The 16,579-nt window shown below is 41.7% G+C and overlaps 1 protein-coding gene across 3 annotated transcripts in view; it reads left to right on the forward strand.

Moving 5' to 3' along the window:
- The first annotated feature begins 3,493 nt into the window (after positions 1-3,493).
- Positions 3,494-16,579, forward strand: part of PAWR (pro-apoptotic WT1 regulator) — a 105,693-nt gene continuing 92,607 nt past the window's right edge. For 2 of the 3 annotated variants that reach the window (XM_057556716.1, XM_057556718.1), the window contains exon 1: positions 3,534-4,365. In XM_057556716.1, coding sequence (XP_057412699.1) covers positions 3,844-4,365 — 522 coding nt within the window. In that variant the 5' untranslated portion in view covers positions 3,534-3,843. The other variant, XM_057556717.1, reaches the window with a different exon arrangement.

Here is a 16,579-nt window from a genome sequence, read left to right on the forward strand (position 1 = left end):
GTAATACAAGTATAGCAGGAGTTTAGGAGTAAGAAACGTGTAGGTGTAGTTTAAGTATAGGAGAACTAAATCTTCTTCTTCTGTATCAGGAAGCCAAAAATGGATGTCTAAAAAATGGAGAAACCAAGAAGTAGAAGAGCAGGTGAGGGCATTAAAATATAAATAGGAAGATCTATATTAGCAGAAACAGTTATAAGAGTTCAAAGTTCTGGGTAGGGTTTTAGGTAGGGGATTGCTGTCTTTTGTTATAATCCTTGTAGAACTGAAGTATTTAACCATTAAGACTATGTGCATGTATTATTTTGATTTTAGAGGGCGAATTGCATACCTTCCAGAAATATTTGCACTGAAGGCAAATTGGTTATTTCTTAATATCCTATTAATTATTTCAACACATACAAATAGGCTATTTCACATACAGCTAATCCACTGCCTGGAAAAACATTAAGTAAGACTTAACATTTAGAATAAGTTTGACTTTGACATATTAAAATGAATCTTTGTTTTGTTATCATCATCTTATTTCCCTTTATTATTAAGGGCAAGTGTATCACCCAAATTGGTTGTTTTATGTTTGCTCAGAAGTTCTTAACTGGCGAAGGTTTTGCCCTCCAGGAGACACTTGGCAAACTCACAACTGGGGGTGGAGGGCAGCTCCTGGTAGGTATCTAGTGGGCAGAAGCCAAGGATGCTGCTAAACATCCTGCAATGGACAGGACAACACCCCCAAAGAATTATCCAGTCCCAAATTTCAGTAGTGCTGCAGTTGAGAAACCAGGCTCAGAGTCTTTAAGGATTATTTCATCAGAACGCTGTACATGAAGATTGATGACACGCAAACATGGCAACTTAGAACTGACTCAGCTAAATATCTTGATGCAATGTTGGAAGCAGTCTGGCTGTGAAAATATACCTTTGGGAATATTGAGAATGGTAAGGTAAAGACAAAAGGTATAATAAACAATAACAATAATAATACACAGCGCTTTGTACCTCAGTAATTTGTTTCATCCATGGTTCCTAGGGCACTTTATAGACTAATAATAACTACTCTGGTACTCCCCTACTACCTTTTATCTAAGGATCTCAGACACTTTCACAGCACTCTCACAATGTAGGAAGTATTATTATCCCCATTTTATATGTAAGTAAACGGAGGCACAAAAGGTAAGCAACTTGCCGAAAGTCACACAAGTCCATAGTAGCCAACATTCCTGACTCAGCGCTGTTAATACCAAGAGAACTGGTCAAAGAGATGCACTGATAAATTATGTGGCAGAGTGTTATCCTAGTGCATTCAAAGTCTATTGTTTTCAGGTTAATATTGTGTATTTAGTACCTTATCTTTTTTCGTCTGCGCCCCCCTTAGAAACCCAGGACTCTGTTCAATATCCTATTAATAAAAGAGACTATATTTACTGAGTGCTTTCCTTGACCAAGCACACAGTGTCATTTCTTATAACAACATAAAAACATATGCTGTTATTACTGGTTTTATAGTAAAGAAAGCTGAGTTTCAGAGAATTTAAACAACATGCCCAAGATCTCTCCGCTATTTAGATGTTTGTAGTCAGGCACATTATATCCTCTTTCCACTATATCCTGCAGTCCCTCCAAGAGAAAATCCTCTGGTAAGTTATAAAGAATATTAATGTGTACCTGTTTAATGCCCAACCCTCCCACCACCACCCCCGCCTTAAAACTCAGAAAACAAAGTAATGAATCATTAATTGAGGAGTTTCAGAGGGCACACCCAGGTTGGTACCAACCAGGCTCGGCCTGTTAAACCGATTCCCAACGTAGGCCTTTAATTTTTTAAAGAGTTTTTCCAGAACTCAATCCGGGTTATCCACATGTTCACTCCAGCAGGCAGACAAAAGACGAGAACTGTGTGACTTTCCCCTCTGATAAATAAATAGCGTGTGAATCACATTCTCCTGGTCTCCTTCCTGAGCAGGCACAGGCTGACGGCTCACCCACCGTGTGCCACCTGGGCAAAACAGGTACTAAGTAGGAAGAAAGAGTTATGTTAGGTAAGAATGTGACTCAGGGCTCGCCTACTTTTTGCAAAATGGTGACCAGGCATTTGTACCCTATGACAGTGATGTGCGTTACTCGGATACAGTGACGTCTGTCTGCTCAAGTGCTTGACAGTGGCAGTCACCCAGCCCTGATCCAGAAATCGGAGATGACTTGCCTCTGAAGATAAGATTTACCCTATGGCATGTCAAGGGTAGAAGAAGAGAGACAATCACCGCCCCAGCTCATATCAAATCAGCCTCAATGCAGCTTTAGGACTTTGGTAGGGAGTTTTGCTGCTAAATTCACTATCTGTGAAGAGGAGGTGTAGAGACAGGGTTAAGAGGAAACTCCAAGTAGGACTGAGATCGCCAACACAAGACATTTTAAAATGAGTTTAAAATTTTTTTCCCTGCAAGCCTAAGATAATAGTAAAGCCTTGATAAAACACTAACAGTTGAAGCCTCTCCTTTCAGGCGACACGTTCACCTGAGACCACAGACTTAGAAGGAGGGGCCTGGGTTTCAGCCCTTTCCATTCTCCTGCTTGCCACCCCAGGACATCTGAAAAGGGGGCAGCGACTAGGAAAAGGGACGCGAGAGTATTTTCCCATCCTAGCTAGTCAGGCCCTGAATCATGCACTTTCCCCCTCAGCCAGCAGTATTTGAGATTTTCCCTGGAAGAATACGTCTTGTACTTAAAAGGAAGAGTGGTGGGAGACTGGAGAGGCGGAGAAGAGGAGCGGGGAGAAGGGCGTGGAGGGCGGTTCACGCTCCAGCGTCGGAGGCGCCGGGAGGTCGGCCGCCGCGAGGTTGCGCGCCCAGGAATGTGCGGTCGCATCTGCTGGCGCGGGGCTGGCGGCAGCGGCGGGCTGGACGCGGCGCCGCGCACCTGAGCGCCGGAGGCGGGGCGTCGGCGGGCCCCGCCGCCCCCACCGCGCGCCGCGCCCCTCGCGCGCGGTCTCGGTCCTTTCCGCCGCCGCTTCGGCGCCGCTCGGCTCCCCTCGTTCCTTTCCCTCCCCTCGCTCATTCCCTCCCTCCCTCCCTCCCTCCCAGCCCGGGAGCACCGCGGGCTCCGGACGGAGAGTTGGCCGCATCTCCTTCCGCGCGGCCGCTTCGGCTCACCTGGGCGCCAGCTCCCAGTCCCGCTCCTCGTCCCCCCAACTCCTCCCAGGTAAGGGGCCGCCCGGGCGGTCCGCGCTCCGCACGCGCACCCGTCCCCCTGGACTCGGCTGGACTGCTGGGTCGGGACGCGTCCCGCCTCCTCCGCGAGTCGGTTAGGGGAGTCCGCGCCTCGTCCCGGGAATGAGTGTGTCGGTCGCGGGGACCCCGGACCGGAGCGAGGGCTGGAGATGCGACGGGTCAACAGGTGGGGGATCTGGCCCGGGTCCGCCGACCGCCGCAGGCTCAGACCCCGGCGGGGATGGGGCGGGCGGGCGGGCCGAGGGGTGGGGACCGTGCCTCTCTCCACCCCTCGAGGGGCGGTGATCGTCCGGGCCAGCCGTGTAGGTGCGTCGGAGAAACTTTGCAGGGTGGGGACTCTGCGGCTCCTCGCCTGCGGGGCTGAGTGGGCGCGCTCTCGGTGGGGCTCCGAGGGGCGCGGCCGCGGGGACGACCCTCGGGCCGGGCGAGGAACTTACGCTTCCCTTCTCCGCCCCCTTTTGTGTTTCCCCGCAGACCAGCCGGTCCCTGGGGGAGCCGCGGCCGCCCCCGCGCCCGGGGGTCGTTCCCTCGCCTTCTCCGGGTGGCGGGAAGGAAGAGGGGGCGGCGGCCGGAGTCGGGGCGGGCGGCCTGAGGTGAGAGCCCGGCCGGCCCCGCTGGGAATATGGCGACCGGTGGCTACCGGACCGGCGGCGGCAGCGGCGGCAGCACCACAGACTTCCTGGAGGAGTGGAAGGCGAAGCGCGAGAAGATGCGCGCCAAGCAGAATCCCCCGGGCCCGGCCGCCCCCGGTGGGGGCACGGGCGACGCGGCCGGGAAGCTCCCGCCGGGGCCCCTGGGCACCTCAGCCGCCACTGCGGCCAACGAGCTCAACAACAACCTCCCGGGCGGCGCCGCCGCACCTGCCGCCCCCAGCCCCGGGGGCGTGAACTGCGCCGTGGGCCCCGCGCAGCTGAGCCGCGCCGCCCCCGGCCAGCGGCGGCCGGAGGATGAGTCCCCCGCCACCGCCGCCGCCGCCGCTTCGGGGGCAGCGCCCGCACGGGACGGCGAGGAGGAGCGGGACGGCGCCCCGGAGAAGGGCAAGAGCTCGGGCCCCAGCGCCAGGAAAGGCAAGGGGCAGATCGAGAAGAGGAAGCTGCGGGAGAAGCGGCGCTCCACCGGCGTGGTCAACATCCCTGCCGCAGAGGTGAGCCGGGCGGGGGCCGCGGCCGGACCCTTGAGGGCTGCCGCCTCCTGGTGTCTTCTCTCCAGGGCCCAGAGCTTTCTCCCTCGAGCCTGCACTTCTTAGCCTTTCACTGAGTTAGGCAGGCAGGGGGTGATGGAGTTTTACTCTCAACAAATGCTTGCTGGGAAGTTCCCCAAATCCGAAGTCGGACGCGTGCTTTTCAGGCTTCCTGGCTAAGATCTCAGACCCATGATCCTTCTTTTCAGTGTTGGAACGACAACTCGGGGCTCCAGAACTTGCCCACCTAGCCTTGTTTGTTTATGCTTGATCAGTTAGAAAAATTGATTAATGGTGATGATCACGTACTTTAGTTTCCCACGTGCCCGTCTCAAATTATCAGATAGTTTATCTCTTCTTCTCTCTTAACAGTGTTTAATAGCACCTGTAAAGAAAACGTGGCTTTAGCACTATCCCAGACAGCTTTATCTTTCAGTGAACCCAAGATAAGTATATCCAGCTGAGCATATGCTCTATTTCATATATAAACCAGCTTTTGGAAATAGTGCTCCCCAACACACGCACACACACGCTCACACACACACACACACACACAGAGTTTTTTTCTGAGTGGTATTGTGGACATTAGAAACGCTGTAGCAACCCTCAATTCTTTTTGCTAAGATGCTCTTTTCCTGTATTTAAGTATTTGGCTCTGTGTATTCTGGAAAACATTTGTGGTAGGGTTGGGGATTTTTTGTTTTTTGGGTTGTTGTTGGGTTTTTTTTTTGGTATTTTTGAGCAGTCTCAAAAACCATTATGCAGGCAGCAGTATCTTGCCATTACAGAGTGCCTGGTGAAACATTTTTACTTGGGGTATAACCGCACCTTTCTCTACCCTCAACAAAACAAAACAATCCTCTAACAAGTATTTGGTTACTTTAATAGTAACTCACCGGTTTTGGGAAGTGATTCAATAATCTTGTTTCGCCCGAAGTAGTTGCATCTTTTTCTCATTGGTTCTAGGTTTTACCTTTTTTTTCCTCCTGGCCTTCTAATTTATTCAACTTTGACACACAGTAAATAAATAGTAAGAATTCACCAACTTTAATTGTGGTTCAAGTAAAAACATTTGTAGTAAGTTAGGGTGTTTATCAAACATACCCAAATTTTTTTAAGTCTTAATATAATTTCCATACCTGGAAAAATCAGAGTTTGTCTTTGAAGGGTATATTTTTATGAGTGTTTCAGAGAGATTTTTATCAGCCAGCAAAACTGTCCTCTGTGGTTTGCTACTTGCACAAAAGATCTGTTACTCATTAAATTGCTTTAAAAGGAATTCATAAGAGTGGTAATCAAATTTCTAGGGTTTTTTTTTTAAGTTAAAAATATGAAGATTAGGGGGAAACTGAAGACAAGGCTTTGGAAAAGCTACATTCCTCAACTTTCTTTTTAAAAGTAGCTGATGGTTCAAATAAAAGAATTTGTCATTTGCAATGTTTTCCTCATTGTTCATTTGACAGGGGTCTTATTTTGGGAAATATCTTGGCAGATGTTAAACTTCATTTTTTGTCTGGCTGCTTGTGCTAAAATTGTTATTTCTCAAGTACCTTTTTGTTTTTGGTTTTTTAACAAGGGTAATGTTTACTGGGGGAAATAAGTATGGTGTATCTTGTGAGATCCTAAGAAGCATCCTTTGTTAACATTCCTGTTTTGGGTAAGGGAACATAGTGCTGAGAATGTAGATGACTCCCCACTACAATTGAGTCTGATACTCTGGAATGTTTTTCGTTTGGGTGTTGGCAACTCCTAAATTTAATCTTCCTTAAAAACAAACAACCCAAGGTACCATTTTTTTGTCTGTGGAATTTGAACCTTTTTTATTGAATAGGGAATTGAGTACTGCTTTCTTTTTGTGGTAACTCTGGCTCTATCTGTTTAATACTGTAGGACCCAACAAAACATGGTAATGTTTTACCACAGTATCTAATTAGCAGGAATATTTCTTGAGTGCCTCCTCCCCATATTTTCAGTTTTTTTTTTTTCCTTTAAATTTATTTATTTATTTTTTTGGCTGCCTTGGGTCTTTGTTGCTGCGCGCGGGCTTTCTCTAGTTGCGATGAGCGGGGGCTACTCTTCGTTGCGGTTCGCGGGCTTCTCATTGGGTGGCTTCTCTTGTTGCAGAGCACGGGCTTCAGGTGCGTGGGCTTCAGTAGTTGTGGCACTCGGGCTCAGTAGTTGTGGCTCGTGGGCTGTAGATCGCAGGCTCCGTAGTTGTGGCGCACGGGCTTAGTTGCTCCGCGGCACTTCGGATCTTCCCGGACCAGGGCTCAAACCCGTGTTCCTTGCACTGGCAGGTGGATTCTTAACCACTGCGCCACCAGGCAAGTCCCCATATTTTCAGTTTTTTAAAAACAACTTAAGTCTTTCAGATTGTTAATAGTGGAAACACATATGACACAAAACTCTTAAAGTGAATCATTTTCATATCTTTAAATTGTTTTTTTTTAGAATTGTGTGCCATTCATTTCTCTTAGTAGTTTCAACATTGTGAATGCCAGTTGTGGAGTTTCTTGTGTAATACAGCTTAGCACTCCTATTTTAAAAAGTCATATACTATATAGAATTTTAAGGTATGAAAATGCTATAAAAGCAGAAAATCATCAGTCTGTCAATACTCAAAATTAGACTTCTATTATATATAGTGTTGAATAAGACTCTCTTATTTTCAGACAGTATTCCCATCTAAATTTATATTAGAGATTAGCATGTAACTTGTATGCAAAGAGTCTATTTTAGTGGTTGATAAACATTGTTTCTTCAAGACATATTTATTAAACATGTGTGACACATTTGTTGTGACTTTCATTAACTTATTTTAGTAATTACAGAGTATTGTAAAGTTGTTACAAAATAACATGACAGCAGCTAAAGATACCACAAGCAACTGGAAGATAGTTTTAGTAAGGAAAGTGTTCAGAATCTTAAAGTGGTGGATGGTGATGGGATACTGCATGTGATGGCTGTAATAAATGCAGATATATAGATGCTCATTAATGAGATAAACTTTAGTTGTTCTTATTTACTAAGTTAGAGTTTTTTTTAAACTTTTTTCTGAACTTTTACTTTTTCTGTTTTTTGAGTCATAGCCCAAATTGGTTAATTTGGTGTGACATACTTCCTGCTGATAATTTTTGTATGCATTTATTAGATCAGCCACATGTTTATTACATGTTGGTGTTCAAGGCACTATCATAAGCACTGTGGAGAAAACAAGAAGAATAAGACTGTATATTTTCAAGGAGCAAGACTGTAATCTAGGAAGAAGGCTAAGGCATAATTACATGAAGAAACTTAAGTACTGTACTGAGTTAACAGTTTAAAAGCCATCTTAACGCAGCATGTAACTAATTGTTTATTAACAGTGTTGTCTGTTTAAAGGAAAGAGATGATGGGGCTAGGAGTAGCTGAGGTTGAGGGTCTTGAGCTGAGACTTATATTTCTTTACCTATATATTTATATATTCACACATGTATACATACCTGTTTGTATAGTATTTTAAATGTCAGAGTGCAGTGGTTCTTAACTGTGGCAGCACATTAATATCACGTGAGGATATTAAAAAAATGCTCCCCCCCTTGCTGATTACTTGTCTTCTACCTCCCTGACCTCCTTAGATTTAATGGGTCTGGGATGGATCCCAGGCATTAATATTTTGATAAGCTCCCCTTGTGAGTCAGGGTTTAGAACTATTAGGTTGCAGTCTCAGGATACAGAAATGAACAATAGGACACAGGCCTTGCCCACAAGGGGCTCTCAAGTAATATAGGGAACTGTGTTAAGTAGTACAGTGTTAAGTACAGGCTATTTCCTGAGCAGGGTACCTAACTCAAGAGGAGGGGGCTCTAACTTCCTCGACTGTTATATCCACGTTTTCAGAGTGCTTGTGAAGTTATTGTCATTGGGTAGGTGTGCATGAATGGGTTAACAGAGATGGTTTTCATAGAAAATACAATCTTTCAATAAAGGTCAAATGACGCTAAAGTTTGGATTTATATATAAAAGTTAACATTTATTGAAACTTAACTGTTTTCATAGTGGTTGGCTAAAGTGCTTTATGTGTTGTCTTGATTAATGCTCACAGCAATCCCATATGGTAGTTACAGTTACTCTTTTTATCCCCATTTCCAGAGGAGAAAGTGGAGGCTTAGAGAGTTTAAATGACTCAAGATCAATGGAAAGTGAGTAAGTGGTAGAGTAGTATTTTAAAAGTATTTGGTTTTTTGTGTACATGTGTGTCTAGGGAAAGTGGAGTTTTTAATTAATCTATCTTGCATTATTTAGCTTATGTCCCTAGATTTTTTTCAATAACTTTTTATTAGAGGTTATCTTAAATGATTTGAACATCTGAATGGGGAAAACAATGAAAGTATGGAATTGAATAGAAATTAAGGTCAAATTTGTAGGCTCAGAGATTGCTTCTGACCTTCTAGTCTGTAGTTTGCTTGGCAAAATTTTGAACACCAGATCATCAACAAATTATTAATCTGCTTTTGGCTAGCAGTCAGAAAATGTGGATCTTTGATTTTACTTAAGTGATATGTTGTTTTTCAGTCAAGATGGGGTTATAACACCTACTACATACTTTGAAGGAACATTTGATATATACAAACACTTTTAAGTGAACACAATTTAAGTCATAATTATTTAGCATATTTATTGACCATTATATGGACAAGTTCCACTTAGTAAATCTTATAAATCCAGATAGATTAAGAAATGCCTTTTGGTATGCCCATTATATTCCAGACTGTCTACCTTTCTATGTGATGAGTCAGGAGAAGAACTAATAGTGACTCAGAGTTGGAGAAAATTGGACTTGTGAATAGGGTAGAAACAGCATAAACACCTAGGTTCCTTAATAATATTTTAGTCACAGCTTTCCTAAATTGATAAAGAAAATTGAAATTTTAATATTATCAGGATTTGTAATGAGTTTTCTAAGCTGAGAGGCCTTTTTACATAAAAATAATTATTATGTAATTAAAGTAGATGATATTTATGGTGTGTTTATGAAGGTGCCAGGCACTGACTTAAGCACCTTACGTACATTGGCGCATTTCATTCTCTCTACAACCCTATGGGAAAATGGAGCAGAAACGATAAGTTACTTGCCAGAGGCCATATATGTGGTAAGAAGCAAAGTAGTCTGTCTTCAAAGCCTGGTGCTTTAATAACCATCTTATTATATTTCAGTGTATTACATACTATATATCTAGTTTAAGAAATACAAAGATTATTTTATAAGATGCTAATAAACTACTATAGAATTTGAAAATAACCCTGTTATAAAAGGCAGATGAAGTGGGACTTTATTGGAAAAATTTGAGAGCAAATAAATATATAAACAGTGGCATTACAATTCTTGTTTAAAATCTTTGTCAAGCTAGCAGCCTTATTTATGCTCTTTATTATTTCTGCACTGGTTTTCAGCATCTGTGATATAGGCCAGAAAATAATTATGCTGTTTAATAGTAATGCTGATATAATGTCTTAGAAATGTAAAATTACTGGAAAATACTAGTTTGAAATTTTCTAAGAGTTTTTTTCTTTTTAAAAAGTGAGATATAATTTACATACCATAAAAGTCACCCTTTCAAAGTGTACAGTTCAGTGGTTTTCAGTGTATTCACAAAGTTGTGCTCTAAGTGCTTTTACATTTTCATCTTAATTTTTTTATTATGTTCCTAGAATGTGTGGTACCTAAGTTTTAGCTCGCTACTCAGTAAAGTGCAACAGTATTCAAACCACGAGAAGCTATTAAGTTAATATAATTTAATATCAGCTTTTCCTGCATTTCACAGAGAAATGAAATGGTAGAATCTCTTCAGTTTTAAGTTTCTTAAAACTTAGACATCTACGACCACTTGTTTTTACTGGAATTTAGTATAAGAGGTACTTAATTTAATTGAATGTAATATTTTCAACTTGTTTAAAATTTTACATATCTTTCATGGAGATCTGTAAAGCTCTACCATCTAAATGTTTGGGAACTTTGATTCAGAGTAAAAATGGAGTTTTATGCCATTAATGGCTTTAGTCATACATTACTTAAATCAGGGTCCTAGAAGATGTGGCTGGGTTGGGGTGGGGGGAACCACCTGTACCAATATCACCTGTGTTATTTATTTAAAATGCAGATTTCTGGGATCCACCTCAGTCTGCGGGTGGGAAGGAGTTACTTAAGACATCATTTAAACGTGTTCTTGAGTGATTCTTGTACATACTAAAGTTTGAGAAGAACTGACTTAAATGCTCTGTACTGGTTTACTGATCTGTGAAATGAAATTGATACTGATTATTTTATTTAATTCATATAATAATCCTGTGAGATAACATTTCTGAAAATGTTCTAAGAATGACCAAATGATAAGTTACAGTTATTGTATAGGTTACATTGAAAGCTGGTTGTTGATGTCTAGTGGAAATTTCTTACCGGGATGTTAAACATTCTTATTTTTCCCTTTTAATTAAGAACTTTATAGATATTTTAACAGAGACAACTTGAGGTACTTGGAAATTCAGAGTATCTTAAATATTTATGTAATGTCATATATTTAGTACAAAATGCTGTCTGCCTTGCTTCTTGCAGAAGCCTAGCCTACAGAAAAAACCTCTAATACTTCATGTGTAATTTGAACTGTACATTTACTCAGTTTTCTTTTTTATATTCTTTAAGGGAAAGTGTATGTTTGTAAATATGTTTAATAATTAGTTCAAACTCTTAAAACAGGTTTTGTCCATCTTGTCAAAATAGTCTCAAGTGAAGACTTTTTTCCTTTTGTTTACTACTCTCACATATTAGACCTTTCGGTGTCCTTAGCTAGTCAGTTGATTCTTAACATATTTGCTTATTGCTGAGGCAACTTTTGGTGTAAGTCCTATCCATTTTTTTAAAAAAAAATATTTATTTATTTATTTTTGGCTGAGTTGGGTCTCCGTTGCTGCGCGCGGGCTCTCTCCAGTTGCGGCGAATGGGGGCCACTCTGCTGCGGTGCGCGGGCCTCTCACTGCGGTGGCCTCCCCTGTTGTGGAGCACGGGCTCCAGTAGTTGTGGCACACATGCTCGGTAGTTGTGGCTTGCAGGCTCCAGAGCGCAGGCCCAGCAGCCGTGGTGCACGGGCCCAGCTGCTCCGCGGCATGTGGGATCCTCCCAGACCAGGGCTCAAACCCGTGTCCCCCGCATTGGCAGGCGGACTCCCAACCGCTGTGCCACCAGGGAAGCCGAAGTCTTATGCAGTTTTGTTTATAGCTGTGTACATACTGGTGTTAGAATTGAGCCTCAGCCATTTATTACATTCTCCTTGGGTTACATAAAAATATGCCAGGCACCATGTCTGAATAAAATTATAACAATATTTAATTTCTAAAAGCAGCAAAATTATATACTTAAAGGGCAAAAACAGCTCCAGTGAGTTCAAAATTTAGCGTGTGAATTGGCTAATACACATTTATTCTGTGACAGTCTTTAGAAATTTCCTTCACCAAATTTTTATGGGTTACAATGTCATTTTCAATAATAGTTTCATTTGCTTTATAAGTTGAATTTAAAGAAAAAGGGCTGTTGTGTTCTGAAAGTGAGTATTTTATTAGAGTTTTGCTGAAATGAACAGATAGGAGAGAATTTATGTTGTAGATTACAATTCTGTGACAGCTAAAATTTTGTTTGCAGGCTCTTTTTATGAACTGTTAAGAGACTAATTGAATAATAAATAAAAATAAAATACAGTTTGAAAAACGTGATGAAAACATGTTTTGTAATAAAATTAACTTTAAAAGATACCTTTTAATATTCAGCTTATCTATGGGCATGTAAATGAACTACTTAATCGTATTTGAGAATTTTTCAGATTATATAAAGTATGAAATGATTTTCTATTACTTTTGGAATTCCTTGCAGAATATTTTTAGTAATATTTAAAAAGAATGGAAATCTGAGTTATGAAGAACAAAATGAATATTCAGAAGATGGTACCTGAGGAATATGAATAGGAAGTATTTTAGCTGAAATAGTCAAAGAAGTTACTTTAGGTCTCAAATTCTTGACAAGACCTCTTGATATTCTGTAATGCAAGCAAAAGTTGATCGAAATCAAATTTGTATCTTAAATTATTTTTTTTCTGCTGATAAAAATAATGTGTTAAAACAGTAATGTATTCATTGTAGTTCCCTCGTGTAAATACAAAAAAAGATAGAGAAACCTATCACCTCTTATACATATTAATATTTGTTTCTAGTCCTTTTTCTATCTACATAAAAAATGCAACCACACTATACAGATTTGTGTGTATATTTAGTCATTCATTATGAATATTTTTATGGTGTTATTTTTCAAAAATAGGGGGGATGGATTTTTTTTTAATCATGGTAAAATACCCATACATAAGATCTTAACCATTTTTTAAAAAATTAATTAATTAATTAATTAATTATTTATGGCTGTGTTGGGTCTTCGTTTCTGTGAGAGGGCCCTCTCCAGTTGCGGCAGGCGGGGGCCACTCTTCATCGCGGTGCGCGGGCCTCTCACCATCGCGGCCTCTCTTGTTGTGGAGCACAGGCTCCAGACGCGCAGGCTCAGCAATTGTGGCTCACGGGCCCAGTTGCTCCGCGGCATATGGGATCTTCCCAGACCAGGGCTCGGACCCATGTCCCCTGCATTGGCAGGCAGACTCTCAACCACTGCGCCACCAGGGAAGCCCTTAACCATTTTTAAGTGTACACTCAGTGGTATTAAACACATTCACATTGTTGTGCAGAAATCACCACTACCATCCCCATAACTCTTTTCATCTTGTAAAACTGAAACTATATACCTATTAAACAATAACTCTCCATTCTACCTTCTCTCCAGCCCCTGACAACTGCCAGTATACTTTGTCTTTAGGGATGGATATGTTTGGGTTTTTTGATGTTAAAATATTTCAACATTGCTTTATTGGCCCTACTGCTAAACAGCTATTTATTCCTTTTCATATATTGTGTTTCCTGAACCATTCAAGAAATGTGTTCGAGTCATTCAAAGCATCTTGTAGATACTGGGACCTTCAGATAATTGTGAAGGATGCCCAGAGATTTTTTTTTTTTTTTTTTTACCTCCTCTGTTGCCTTTGATTTTGGCGGGAAATTTGTGATTAGAGCTGCAGTAATTATAAGTCTCTGTAAGCTGTAACTCAACATACAAGTTCATGAAACTCAACATGGTATTCAAAAGTCACATGATTAAAAACCACAGGATGTATGGAAAAATGGAGTTTAGGGGCATAACACTCAAAAACTTTGTCAGTGACATGTGAAAAGACAGAAACCTAATAAAGACTAGCACAATTTTATACATGTTAAATGGTTAAGAAATATAAATGTACTGCAATAAATATGACACTTTACCTTATAAAAGGCCTGAGGTTTGCTTACAGAAGTGGGTGTCAAAAGGGTTGCAACGGGCTTCCCTGGTGGTGCAGTGGATAAGAATCTGCCTGCCAATGCGGAGGATACAGGTTCAATCCCTGGTCCAGGAAGATCCCACGTGCCGCGGAGCACCTAAGCCCGTGCGCCATAACTACTGAGCCTGCGCTCTAGAGCCCGCGAGTCACAACTAGTGAAGCCCACGCGCCTAGAGCCTGTGCTCCGCAACAAGAGAAGCCACCGCAATGAGAAGCCCATGCACCACAACGAAGAGTAGCCCCCGCTTGCCGCAACTAGAGAAAGTCCGCGCGCAGCAACGAAGACCCAACACAGCCAAAAATAAATAAATAAATAATAAATAAATTTTAAAAAAGGGTTGCAACTTGTGAAGTGGTGGAAGAAGGGCTATCTGAAATTGGATTGAAAGTTTAACACCAGACATGGATGGGTGTAGCTCATAACACATACAGTGAGTGAACTGAGCTACCTGGCAGAACTTTGTGGTGTGTGTATTTTGTGCGTTTCTGTGTGGCTGGGTAGTGTTTTCTCCGCTCACCTAGTGTTTCTTGCAGTTGCACAGAAGCAAATGTGAAATTTCTGTTATGCTCAACTTGCTCCCTAACATATTAGTTGCTTTGGAACGAATACAGTTTTCTAAACAAATGCTAGAGTGTATATGTATATGCCCTTACATACATACATATCTATGTATATCTATATCTGTATTCATACCCACATCCATACATCCAAAATATATAAAACAGTGGCATGGGAAGATCAATCCAAGTAGTGAGGTAACAAAAGATCTAGGGAGCAGGCAGCGACTAGAGCTGAGAATATGCATTTAACCATATACTAATACTGATTGCTAGGGCAGTGGTGGTAGAAAAGGAAAGCAGTGGATGGATTTTAGAGGGTTTTTCTTTGGTATTAGAAAATTACATAACTGGGTGTTTTGAACAGGAAAAGTCTTTAGAGATCATCTAGTCCATTATAAAAAAGTGTTAACTTTGTTTTCTCAGACTACTTTTATCTCAAAATTTAAGTTGTATTTCGGCCTCAGCCTTCTTCCCTCTAGCTGAGTGTTGCAGTCCTGCCTCTTCCCCCCGACGCCCCCGCCGGGCTAACTCTACCCTGATTACGATCTGGAATCTCGCTTATTTTATTCCTTCTTAAATACTCAGCCTTTCTCTGTTGGTTCATCTTGCCATGAAGGAATGTTCCCTTAATTCTGCTTCACCTTCAACTTACTTTTCTTTCCTTAATTGCTCAACTTAAAGGCATTGTTTTCACCTGCTAACTCCCATTTCACTGCTCAGTCCCACTACTTTATTAAAATTGATCTTGCCAAGTTTGCTTATGGCCTCATAATTGCCAAATGTGACAGCTTCTTTTCTATTTTCACCCTCCCTGACCTTCTTTAGCATTTGCCCTTGTCACTCCTCTCCCTTGGGTGCTACAGCACTTTGGTAGATTCTTTTTTAGTTGGTTTACTCAAAAACATTTGAGTGCCTTCTCTGTGCCCCAGGCCCAGTGCTCAGTGATACAGTGAGTTACATTATCACCCGTCTTTAAGGAACTTAAGGTTTTCTCTTAAGGAAAAAAATAATGTCTTAGTTTAGGCAGTTATAACAGAATCTCATAAACTGGGTGGTATATAAACAACAGAAATTTATTTCTCACAATTCTCGAGGCTGTGATCTTGGACTCCCAAGATCAAGACAGCAGCAGAATCTGTGTTTGGTGAGAGCCTGCTTCCTGGATCACTCTGTCCTCACATGGTGGAAGGGGTTGAGAGAGATCTCTGGGGTCTCTTTTATCAGAGCACTAATCCCATTCATGAGGACTCCACCTTCGTGACCTAACTCAGCCCAAAGACCCCATCTTCTAATATTATCACATTGCGGTTTATGATCTCAACATAGGAATTTTCTCTTTTTTTTAGCCTTTTTTTTTTTTAACATCTTTATTGGAGTATAATTGCTTTACAGTGATGTGTTAGTTTCTGCTTTATAACAAAGTGAATCAGCTATACATATACATATATCCCCGTATCCCCTCCCTCTTGCATCTCCCTCCCACCCTCCCTATCCCACCCCTCCAGGTGGTCACAAAGCACCGAGCTGATCTCCCTGTGTTACGTGGCTGCTTCCCACTAGCTATCAGTTCTACACTTGGTAGTGTATATATGTCCATGCCACTCTCTCACTTCGTCCCAGCTTACCCTTCCCCCTCCCCGTGTCCTCAAGTCCATTCTCTAGAAGGTCTGCGTCTTTATTTCCGTCCTGCCCCTAGATTCTTCATGACCTTTTTTTTCTTTTTTTTTTTAGATTCCATATATATGTGTTAGCATACGGTATTTGTTTTTCTCTTTCTGACTTACTTCACTCTGTATGATGACTCTAGGTCCATCCACCTCACTACAAATAACTCAGTTTCGTTTCTTTTTACGGCTGAGTAATATTCCATTGTATATATGTGCCACATCTTCTTTATCCATTCATCTGTTGATGGACACTTAGGTTGCTTCCATGTCCTGGCTTTTGTAAATAGAGCTGCAAGGAACATTGTCGTACATGACTGTTTTTGAATTATCAACATAGGAATTTTGGGGAAACAAATATTCAGTCCATAACAGATAACAAATAATTATAATTTGATGTTATAAAAACTGCAATGTAGAAAAGAACAGAGTACTGAACTATCTCAGAAGAGGGAGCCAGCAGTTACATGAGGGAGTCAAGGAGAGCTTTATATTTGATCAAGTGGTATTAAG

This window comes from Balaenoptera acutorostrata, chromosome 11, assembly GCF_949987535.1.
Source record: "Balaenoptera acutorostrata chromosome 11, mBalAcu1.1, whole genome shotgun sequence".
Lineage (NCBI taxonomy): Eukaryota > Metazoa > Chordata > Mammalia > Artiodactyla > Balaenopteridae > Balaenoptera > Balaenoptera acutorostrata.